Source organism: Mesocricetus auratus, unplaced genomic scaffold, assembly GCF_017639785.1.
Source record: "Mesocricetus auratus isolate SY011 unplaced genomic scaffold, BCM_Maur_2.0 Super-Scaffold_15014, whole genome shotgun sequence".
NCBI lineage: Eukaryota > Metazoa > Chordata > Mammalia > Rodentia > Cricetidae > Mesocricetus > Mesocricetus auratus.
Genome location: NW_024429186.1, coordinates 39,809,508 through 39,821,680, shown reverse-complemented (window position 1 = coordinate 39,821,680; position 12,173 = coordinate 39,809,508). Strand labels below are relative to the sequence as shown.

Here is a 12,173-nt window from a genome sequence, read left to right as displayed (position 1 = left end):
ATTTGTGAGTAGAATTAAAACAAATAGTTTTTATCTTTCCAGGCTGGGTATTTGAAAAAGCAGTCTGTGTTCTGTGACAGATGGAGAAGATGAAAGAGTGTCCTGAGAAGAATATGGCTGGAAGAATAGAGTGACAAGAGTTAAATCAAATGGATACACTTTATTTTATTCTCAGATAGGAGCTAGAAATATAGCTTGGTGGAACAGTATTCATAGTATGTGCAAAGCTGGGGTTAGATCCCCAGAATTACCCAAAAGATATGTTTCTCCTTTTTTCCCCCAATGGAAACAGTGTCTCATGTATCATCCCAAGCTGGCCTCAAATTTGCTATGTTCCTGAGGATGACCTTGAACTTGTGATCCTTCTGTCTCTGGAGTGCTGATATTATGAGCAAGCACTACCATACCCAGTTTGGTCATACCTAGGGGTGTGTGCATGCTGGGCAAGCACTTTACCAAGTGAGCCACATCCTAAGCCCTGCCCCACTTTTTCACTGAAATCTGTGTGTCTGTGTCTGTGTCTGTGTCTGTGTCTGTCTGTGTCTGTGTCTGTGATGAAGGGCTTGAAATCAGAGCTCTTTGCTCTAGAGGTGTAAGGATGTCTATTCCTGTCTCATGTGTGTGTGGCCCAAGCAGCCATTAGAATTTGGTAGCCTGCTTTGAAGTGTGTCTGTTGGAGGAAATGGAAAGCTAACCTTGCACACACATCCTTTATCCAGACAGAGGTCCCACATCTGCAGTGGCAAGATGTCTGGATGAGTGAGGAGAGCCTCAGCAACAGCTGGATGGGATGGTGGGAACTGTTCAAAGTCGTTGAAAAAAGACTCAGTCTATTTTTGAGATGAATTGATATGGCTGCTCATTCCTCAGATGGAGGTCTGCCTGTGTGGAGGCAGGGAGACTAGAATGTCATGTTCCTTCACTGAGGCCCTGTTGAGAGCAATCTATCCAGACAGAATGTCACACCTCTCTGAGACCCAAGAAGAAGGACTATGTGCCAAGAGTGAGACGGAGCGTGACTGCAGCTTACTAGGCAAAGCAAGCCGTCTGCCCAAGCAACTAACTGAGCCTTGTCCTTTTCTTGGAGCCTAACATGTTTCCCTCTGTTTCTGTCTTTCCAGAAGCGCGTACTGTGCCGCCTCGGTGGCCTCTCTAACCAACATCATCACTCCAGACCTCTTTGAAGGCACTGCTGAATGGATAGCAAGGTGGGAGAAGTCACATGGTCCCCAGTCCTTTGAGAGCAAACGGTCAAAAAAGTGAAAATTTAAAAGTCTGGAAGGGGCACTTGGGAGGTGAGGCAGGCGGATCTCTGTGAGTTCGAGGCCAGCCTGGTCTACCGAGCCAGTTCCAGGACAGCCAGGACCATCCTACAGAGAAACCCTGTCTCAAAAAACAAAGAAAAAGTCTGGGAGGGAACATAAAATTATAAGAGATGTCTTAGGGGTTATATGTCGTTCCCTTTACAAATACTTGAAACTATCTGGGCGGTGGTGGCTCCTTCCTTTAATCCCAGCACTCAGGAGGAAGAGGCAGACAGATCTCAGTGAGTTTGAGACCAGCTTGGTCTACAGACTGAGTTGCAGGACAGCCAGGGTTACACAAAGAAACCCTGTCTTGAAAAAAAAATGAAAACAAACAAACAAACCCCAAATAGTTGACATTGTTTTCAGACTTTCATTAATGTGTTGTTATAGTGGAGAACAGCACAGGCTAAAAGCTTTGGTGGGTAGCATTGGTGGGAGTCTAAATTGCCTGAAGCAGTTTGGCAGTATCTCAAAACGCCCTGCTTATGAAACCCAGTAACTCTACTCCTACAGAAACTCTCACCCACATGCACGGAAGAGACAAAGACTTGTTTCTAAGAGCAAGAAGCCTTAAACAGGACTGGGTGCGGTGGCCCAGGGTAGCCACACTAGGCCTGTAATCACAACACTCAGGTGGCTGATGGAGGAGTTCAGCATCATCTTCAGCCCCATCTTGAGTTTCAGGCTAACCTGGGCTACAACAGGCCCTCTTAAAAAATAAAAACCAAAAGGTACATATATGTAGGTATACATTTCCTGTTTATTCTTTATTTATATCAAAATCGTACTATTACCATGTAAATACAATGCAGTGACACCAGGTGACACTATGATCATATTTTTTGTATAACTTTCATTTTCCTGGAATTAGTATACATATCATAATTGTGTATACATATCATGACTTCATCTCCACAATCTCCATCAGTTCTACAGTTATTTTTCATACAGTCAAACATTTGAAATAATGTTTTCTTTTGTGTACTTATTTGTGCACATGTGTGCGTGTTTGTGTGTGTGTGTGTGTGTGTCTGTGTGTGTGAGTGTTCTGGGTCATTCTCCCCTGGAGTCCTCACCCTCCTGCTTCAGACCTAGACAGATTGCTCTCAGCTTGCTGTACAGCAGGCATCTAGAAGCTTCCGTACAGTATGAAATTCACTTAATTTTTCTGGTTTGTTGGAGCCCCTGTCCTTTTTAAAAAATGATTATTATTCATTTTAATAAAGCACAATACTCCAAAGTTCTCAGAAAAGGGCACCTGGAAAATGCACTTAGATCCTACATGTATCTTTATTTGCGAACCTGTTTGGTAGTCTATCTGGTTGGAGATGAATGGTTGGCAGTGGGGTAGACTGTATTTGTCTGAATTTTGTAAGCATTGCTCCACCTGGCCTTCTGACTTTCCCTGTCATCATTAATGAATGTGAGTTTCACAGTGACTATCAGTCCCCGAGGACGCAGCGTTTTGTAGACTGATGGTGGTGGTTTAGAGGCCGGTGAGACTAGGCAGTCCCTGGGCTTGCTTCTTTTTAGTGCTTTGTTTCTCAATTGAGATGTCCCATCTTTTTATTCCTTCCCAGTGTGCTTTTCTTCACTTCCCAAGGCAAGCAGGTAATTATATCCAATTTAAAACCCTTGGGGGAGCCAGGTGGTAGTGGCACATGTCTTTAATCCCCAGCACATGGGAGGCAGAGGCAGGCAGGTATCTGTGAGTCCGAAGCTAGCCTGGTCTACAGAGTGATTTCCATGACAGGCAAGGCTACACAGAGAAACTCTGTCTCAAACAACAAAACAAAACAAACACACAAACAAATAAAAACCCTTGGGGGAAGTAGGTGCAGTAGCATAACACTGCTCAGGAGGGTAAAGGTAGGAGTTTGGTACCAACCAATGTGCGTGCGTGCGTGCGTGCGTGCGTGTGTGTGTGTGTGTGTGTGTGTGTGTGTGTGTGTGTGTGTGTGTGTGTGTAGAGATGGCTTAGTTGTTAAGAGCTCATTTCCAGAGGATCCAGGTTCAATTACCAGCACCTTCATGGCTGCTCATAACTGTCTGTAACTTGAGTTCCAGGGTATCCTCTGATGGCCTCCATGGACATGAGGCAGGCATGTGGTGCACAGGGAAGCATGCAGGCAAAACACTCATTCATAAAATATACATGCATGCGTAAAATAACCATTAAGTAAAAATTTAAAAGCCCATATCTAGGTCTTTTTGCATGTAGGTAACTTGAAGTAGATGTGTCATTTTCCTGGGTGTTTGGGTGTTGAAAAGCTTTGGACTGTGTTGTGGACATTGTGGTTGGTGTATTGTAGAGAATGGATTCTGTTAGATTGCTTCAAAGGATGTTTTTGTTTTTAGCAGACAAGCCACTTAGTCAGATTCATACTGTAAACTTCAAACAGTGTTCTGCCCTGCAGTGGGCGGCAGCTCAGGTCTCAGAGCAGTTTGGATTCCAAACTGCTTGCGTTTGCCCGCTGTGTATGTGCTTTCAAGGTAGAAACTTGAGCGGACATTGGGCTTTTCCATTGCTGACTCTGCTGGTTTGTCCTCTTTTTCTAGTAGCCTGTTTCTTCCTGCTAAAGATGGTGGCTTTCTGTTAGTGCTTTAGCTGTTCTGCCCTATCCCAAGACCCAGGCTGCCACTGCTACCACTTGGGTACTATGGCCATCCCCTGGGCAAATCAGAAGGGAAAAAAAAGAAAGAAAGAAAAAGAAAGGTAGGGTGGTGTAGAAGGAGTTCTGTGTAGTTGTCGGCTCTAAGTTTTAATGCTCTACTGAACTCCTGTGACTTTCTTTAGTCAGATGGGAGATGCTTGCACTGTGTAGGAGTGACCAGCCCACTCACTCATTAGCAGACACTCACTGAACGTGAGGATCTGACGGAACCAGCTTTACCATTTATTACTAGCTTTGGGCCTTGGAGATACTTGATTTGTTTGTGTCAATTGTATGTAAATCTGGAATATGCAGGGTTCAGGTGGGTGTGCCTGTGATGGCAGCCATAGTGCCTGCCACCATGCCGGGGCCATCAAGATGCCCCGTCTCCCGGGCAGTTTTGTTTTGCTTTTGTCCTTTTTCTCCATCATCACCCCATGTGCCTGCCTTGAGACTTTGAGAATCTTTATTGGGGCTGTTTAGAAACTTCTTGGTGTGGGTCATTTTCACTGTGTATTAGGCACTCGTTTGGAAGCATACATATTTCAGACCAAGAATTTGCATTGCAGTATTTCTTTGGCAACTTCTCCTTTGTTTTTATTTTTGAAACACGGTCTCACTGTGAACCCAAAGCTGACTTTTAGCACCACTGGTCCTCTTGTCTCAGTCTCCCGAGTGCTATGATTATAGGCATATGCTGACATACTCAGCTTGCTCCTTTTACAGCATCTAAGTAGTGGTATTAACCTCATTTAATTTGTTCTTATACAATTTTATATATGTATATAGTACATCCTCCCTTATCTCCTCCCACCAATTTCCCACCCTCTCTCCAAGTCCAATTCATGTCTTTCTGTTTTGTTTTGTCATTCAGAGAGTTAACCCGGGGCTGTCTGTGTAACCATGGCTTTGGGGCTATCCATTGGAGCTTGGTGGGCCCTTAATGGATATACAACTCAATATAATGACTGCCCCTCCCGTGGGAGTGGTGGAACCCTGTGAGCCCCTCACCTATCCATAAAAACCATTGACAGACCTATGCAGGTCCACTGCAGGCTGTGAGCGTGACTGCAATGTCTGAGTTCTGCCTAACATAGCATTCCACAGCCCTTATGTTCTTTCCAACCCCCTACCCGCAAGATGTTCTCTGAGCTGTAGAGGGAGCTCACCTTATCAGTGATGAGTACGTGTTTGCATTCACCACCGTTAATTGAGGAAGCAGGCTTCTCTGCTTAATGTTGAAAGTGACATTTGGGGCCTCGTGTGGCAGATTGACCTAATGGTTTTTGTTAAGCCCGTTGAGGGTCTGTTTCTATCTCTTAACTTTTCGTGTATTTTCCAAGAGCTTCCCTTACTATTTATCTTCTCATCTTTCTGTTGCGGTTTCATTCCCTAATCTTTTAATTTTCCAGAGTTCAGTGTCTCCCCCCCTCCCATGAGTACTTATTTTTTTATATTCTCAGATGTTCTGCTCTGTCATCCTTGTAACATTCTTCACATGATATTATCTAAGATACAACTTCAAGAGGCTACAGAGGTGGCTCAACAGTTAAGAGCACTGGCTGCTCTTTCAGAGGACCTGGGTTCAAATCCCAGCACCTACATAGCAGCTCACAACCTCCTATAATTACAGTCCAGGGGATCTGATGCCCTTTTCTGGCGTCCATGAACACTGTGCATGGTGTATAAACATACATGCAGGAAAAACACTCATACACTAAAAATAAATAGGTCTTTAAAAAATAAGCCAGCAGTGGTGGTGCACTTGGGAGGCAGAGGCAGGTGGATCTCTGTGAGTTCGAGACCAGCCTGGTCTATAAGAGCTAATTCCATGACAGCCTCCAAAGCCACAGAGAAACCCTGTCTCGAAAAAGTGAGCCAAGGGGCTGGAGAGATGGCTCAGAGGTTAAGAGCACTGGCTTCTCTTCCAGAGGTCCTGAGTTCAATTCTCAGCAACCACATGGTGGTTCACAACCATCTATAATAAGATCTGGTGCCCTCTTCTGGTGTACAAGCATACATGCAGACAGAACACTGTATACATAATGAATAAATAAAATTAAAAAAAAAAAGGGAGCTAAGACCATGCTGTTCTCCAGGGAATTCCCACATATCGGTATCTGTAGGACTTTGTTCTTAAGCTTTCAAATTCTTGTTTAGGATGTGAAGCTTGCAGCAGCCTTATGAATTCCTAGTCAGGAAAGGTGAGGTGTTTGTGTTATGTGGTGGTCCCACAGACCCCTCCTGCTTTCTGCTGTGCTGCTGAAACTGGGTTTCATCACCTTCACTTACTGATGGAACTGTGGATTTTGGACAGGTAGAAATAGAGAGACAGAGAACTGAGTCTGGCATGGGCTTTTGAAACCTTAAAGCCCACCCCCCAGTGACACACTTCCTCCAACAAGGCCACACCTTCTAACCCTTCTCAAATAGTCTACCCCTTGATGACCAAGCTTCAGCTATATGAGCCTGTGGGTGCTGTTCTTATTCAAGCCACCATAGTAATCAAACATGGTTTTGCTCATGGTTTGGCTGCTTCTCCACCACTGCCCCAGAACTGAGGAAGGCCTCTCTGACCAGCTTTTAGGTACCCTTAGCCCCTGTCATCCAGCTTTGTAGACCCGGCTGCCTCTGCCTTCTGAGTGCTGAGATTAAAGGAGCGTGACATCAACACCTTCTCTCTTTCACGTTAACCTGGCCATTTGTACCTTTTACATCCTTTTACTTCCATTTTATTGGGCTCTGGTATTCAGTTCATTATGTTGTCGTGTGTGTGAGTGTGTGTGTGTGTGTGTGTGTGTGTGTGTGTGTGTTGATGACAGGATCTTATGAAGCCCAAACTGGCCTTGCACTTGCTATATAGTTGAGTTTGGCCATGAACTCTGATCTTCTACCTTTAAGTGATGGAGTTACAGGCAATATGCCACCATGATCAATTCCAAAGAGTTTTATTAACTGAAAAAAAAGTAAGGTGCAGAAGAGGTTGTATCGTGTTCCTCTTTGTGTAAAAACCAAGGGAAGGAAGGCAGAACATGTGTCTGTAGTATTGGTGTGTAGCGTGTGTGCATGTATACTGTGTGTATATATATATATGTGTGTGTGTACAGTATGTGTGTATAGTATGTGTGTATGGTATATGTGCATGTAGTGTGTATATAGTGTGTATAGTGTGCATGCGTATGTAGTATATGCGCTGTGTGTGTGTTTGTAAAGGACACAGAGACAGACTAAGGTGTGGAAACTGATGGGTCACTGCAGGAATAGGAACTAGAAGTCTAAGAAGCTGCTTAGCGGTGTTTATTCTTTTTTGCTCTTGGAAGCATAACCTTTTGGGTATTACTTTTTCAATTAAAGATTTCAACAAAGATTAGTTTAATAAAAGACAGAATTTGATCTCCCTTGCAAACTCTTCACTCACCAGAGTTTTCAAACATGAGTGCTTTCCCTAGTCCAAGTAGCCAAACACACTGGCAATGTAAAATGAAGCTGGTGTTTGGGTGGCGATGGAGGAAATCTGTCTATGGAGAGCTTGTAGCTGGTTTCCCTGAGCCTGGGCTCTCTCAAAAGGAAACCTGAGGGCTCCCCAAATGCCAGGCCTCTAGGGGGAAAGACTTAGAGATCCTGTCAGCTCCTGGATAAAGGCCTGTTCACCTGTGCTGTTCTAACAGAGTAAACGGAGAAGGGTGACTTTAGGAAGTAAAGCACGATAGTGTCATACTAAAATATATTTAAATTTTAGGGCTAGGGCTCAGTAGTAGAGTACTTGCCTTCCATGAGTGACGTCTGGGATTTAATCCCTAGCACACAGCCAGGTGTGCCCACATGCATACACACAGCCCTTAAAATTACTTCATAGATAAAACATGCTCGTTATAGGTACACAACAAGAAAGTCTAAATTACATCTACCACCACAGTGTACCCAATTGTCCTAGCTTTGTCTCCTATTGTTGTGATAAAAATATCCTTACAGAAATCAATGGGGGGGGGCGGGGACTGGTTTGTTTTAGCTCAGAAGTCTAGGTTACATCATAGACAGAATAAGCAAAGGCAACAGGAACTTGCTAGTCAAGAGCAGAAAGAAATGAATGCATGTGTGCCCACTAGTGCTCAGCCCACTCTCCCACTCTTCCACTCTCCCACTCTTACAAAGCTCAGGACTCAACCCAGAGTCCAGTGCTGCCCGCATCAGCGAACACAGTCAAGACGCTCTCCCACAGACACGCCCACAGGCCAGCCTTCTAGCCAGTCCTTCATTGACGCTCTTCCCAGGTGACTCCAGATTGTGTCAAGATGACAATTACAACTAGCCAGCATCCAAATTTTGTTGTTGCTTTTTTTCCTTGAGACAAAAATCACACTATGTAGCCATGGCTGACAGATCCACCCATCTCTGTGGGTCTAACGGCATGCGTGGCTTTAGATCTTTTTTTTCTTTTTATGTATTGTCTTTGCAAGTTCTGGAAATTCAATAATATAGCACATTGTTATTTTCTAGCATTTCCTGTAGGAAGTGAAGCATTTTCATAACCAGATCTGTAACACTATTTAAATGACTGGATGTGCCATAATTTATAAAAGAACCCTGCCTCCTCCTCATTTGAACTTCTAAGTTGGTCTGACATTCTGCTCTTAAAAAAGGAATGTAGCAAACATTCTCACAGTGTGCTCCTTGGACACACTATTGCTCACTGTGTAAGGTCAGTTCCTAGGAATGGCCCTGCCTGGCAGATCCATAGATTCCGCATGTGCTGGGGAGATGCAGTGGATAAGGCACTTGCTATGCAAGCATGACGACCAGAGGTCAGATCCCCAGCACCATGTAAACTCTGGGCGGTCACGGCAGCTGCCTGTAATCCCAGCAGTTGGCTGACAGAAACCGGACATTCCCTGGGCAAGCTTGCTAGCCAGACTGGTCGGAATTGGTGAGCTCCAGGCTCAACCAGAAACCACCTCAATAAATAAAGTGGAGATCCATCAAGGAAGATGCCTAGAGTCAACTTCAGGCCTCCACATGAACCTGCACACACATGCATGCTCACCCAGGAATGTGCATGTACACCTGCCATGCACATTCACATATGCACACATGTATGCACACCACACACATACATACTATTGCATGTTTTCTGATTAGAAAGCACTATTAAAAGATATTATAACACCAAATAATAGTAGTCACAATAAATGGGCATTTTCTTTTACTTTTTAGGCTTTTGGTTTTTTTGTTTTGTTTTGTTTTGCTTTTTGAGACAGGGTTTGGAGGCTGTCCTGGAACTAGCTCTTGTAGACCAGGCTGGTCTCAAACTCACATAGCTCAGCCTGTCTCTGCCTCCTGGGTGCTGGAATTAAAGGTGTGCACCAGCAACGCCTGGCTACTTTTTAGGTTTTTTAAACAGTCTATGTAGCTCTTGATAGTCTGGAACTCGCTATGTAGACCAGGCTGGCCCCCAATTCAGAGATCTGCCTGCCTCTGCTTCCCTGGTACTGGGACTAAAGGTGTGTGTTATTACACCATCCTTAGATATTTTAAATATGTAGAAAATTCTACCATTTTAAAAAAAAGTTTAATTTTGGGCTTTTACAAGCTGGGCACAGTCTTATACTTAGAGGCTTTATTGTGTATTTGTTTGTTTGAGACAGGCTCCCCTCTGTAGCCAGGCAATCCTCTCTCCTCAGCCTTCTAAGCCCTGAAATTACAGGCATGAGCTGTCACATCCAGCTAGTTCAGTTACTTGAGAAGCTGAGGTAGGAGGATCACTCGAGCCCACCTGGGCAATGCACTAAAACATAGCTCAAAAATTTTCTTAAGTGTGTGTGTGTTTGTGTGTGTGTGTGTGTGTGTGTGTGTGTGTGTTCATTATAGAAAATTTAAGCCAGGCAGCCTGATAGTGTGGCTTGTATTTCAGCTACTCCAGAGCCTAAAACAAGAACATCCCAAAATCAGTTCCTGCCAGGGCCACAGAGTGAGTGAGTGCAAGGCCAGCCTGGGGCTACTTAGACCTACTTCACAAAGCAAAAAGCGGGCTGAGGTATAGCTCAGTAGTAGAGTGCCTGCTTGTCTGGCATGTGCAATGCCCTGGGTTTGAGCTCCAGTACCACCAAAACAAATAAAACAAAAACAAAAAACCCAGGAATCTGAGACATGGTGTCTCACATCTGTATCCCAGCACTTGGAGGGTGGACTAGCGAAAGACAGGGGCATCAGGAAGCCCAAGGATAGCCTGGGCTAAATGAAGTCCCATCTCAGACAAACAGAAACTGGAAATAAGAGAGGTGGATATGGCTCAGTGGTAGAGCACTTGACTAGCATCTGTGAAGTGCCGGATTTGATCTCCAGAGCTAGAGTTAAAAAGAGGAAATTAGATAAAACTAAAATGCATTCACTGATAGACCTGGTACTCAAAGATAACCAAAGCCAGCAATTATTTTTCAGTTTTACTTTAACTTGATGACTCTGGTACGTATAGGCCTTTGCGACTTTCCCCCAATGAGTGTTAATCTGTGCTACTGCATTTCTTACATAAGTGGACACTTTCTAAATTTCCAAGGCTTCTGGTTCTGTTTTCTAAGGGAAGGAATCTGCAAACATGGATACGTTAGGGGCTGGAGAGGTAGTTCAGCCCACAAAGTGCTTCCTATACAGCATGAGGCCCCGAATCCAACCCCAATAGCCATGTGAAAAGGCAGGCATTGTAGTACATGCTTGTATCCTAGCACCGGGGAGCTGGAGTTAGGGGATCACCAGAATTGATTGGTCAAGACATCCTAGTCAAAAATATGAGCCCCAGGTTCCAGTGAGAGACTCTCAAAAAGCAAGGTAGATTGCTATCCTGAGGAGCGACACCCAAAGCTGACTTCTGGCCTCCACATGCATGATGCATGTGCACACACACATCACACACACATGTATATATGCATAATAAGCCAGCATACTATTATCCTTGAGAGTAACGACTAATGCTTTAATCAGAGCAGACTTATTCTCTGCACCCAGGATTTGGGGAGGACACTTGTCCCCATCCATGCACTTGCCATAGTCTTGCTTTTCCCACTCTCCTAGGTGCCAGAACTGGGAAGGCGGCATTGGCGGGGTGCCAGGAATGGAAGCCCATGGCGGCTACACCTTCTGTGGCCTGGCTGCGCTGGTAATCCTCAAGAAGGAACGCTCTTTGAACCTGAAGAGCTTGTTAGTGAGTAGCTGTTGCACCACCCTCTCCCCAAGCCCTGGTCTGGTGATGGCACTCTGATCTGGGACCATGGGAGGGCGGTGATGGGAAGGGCTGCAGAGCTGCAGCCTTGGCGAAGACTGCGAGTCCCAGGATGAAGCTTCAGGCGCAGTATTAGGTGCTCAGCACCACTGTAAGTCAGTTGAGAGAGCAAAGGACTGTTCTCAGTCGACTCCCCTCTCCTACCTCTCCATCTGGCTGCTTTGAAGTTTCTGCACAGACTGAGTGGTCTTGAGTCCTCCGGCCACCTGGAGTGAGTCCCCAAACCCAAGAAAAATAGCTAGGGTCCCTTAGGATTCAGTATTACCGAGTGTCTTAGAATCTTCTAAGAGAAGAAGCTGTGAGAAGACCTTTGAGGCATTTTAGGGCCAAAAATTTATTACCTGTGAAAACTTCATTACCTGTGAAAATTCCATATCTGCATTTCAGCAAGTTCTCTAAGCAGAGCAGGAGAATTGCTATCAGGAGGTCTGGGCATGTCTTCTAGACCCTCAGCTCTTGACCAGTGTTCAGAAATCAGTCAGCTTAAGGGAAGCCTAGAACACACTTTGTCTTTTAGGGAGGATGTACTCCCCTGACCATCATCAAAGCAAACCAGCTACAACTGACACTTAGCTCTCCGGGAGAGCAGATGCCAGGCCCTCATTGTTGGGCCATTGTGAGCCCTCTAGAGAGTTGCATTTTGTGGTGTGACTAGCAGCATTTTGCCCTCATTGTGTGAGAGAGAAAGCTTCTCACGTGGCATACTCTATGAAGGTTCTGGAAAATTAATATCAAATGACCCACTTTGTAGATACATTTTTAAATCTGATTACTACCAAGAGATGAAATGTAAAGTCTCATGTTGTAGGCAAAAATAAAGAATATAAAAGTGCATGCCTAAGTTATAATGACAATACTGTAGGTTTGAACCCCTCATCTTCTCAGCCAAGAAACCCTGGGCCAATCTGCTTTAGCTGCACTGTCTCTGTTCCTTCTGGAAGG

At 44.7% G+C, this 12,173-nt stretch overlaps 1 protein-coding gene across 2 annotated transcripts in view; it reads left to right on the top strand.

The window, feature by feature from the left end:
- Positions 1–12,173, top strand: part of LOC101826526 (protein farnesyltransferase subunit beta) — an 80,000-nt gene that overhangs the window by 51,915 nt on the left and 15,912 nt on the right. For both annotated transcript variants that reach the window (XM_040742879.1, XM_040742880.1), the window contains exons 7-8: positions 1,122–1,208; positions 11,024–11,153. In XM_040742879.1, the coding sequence (XP_040598813.1) occupies positions 1,122–1,208; positions 11,024–11,153 (217 nt within the window). The remainder of the gene's footprint in view (positions 1–1,121; positions 1,209–11,023; positions 11,154–12,173) is intronic.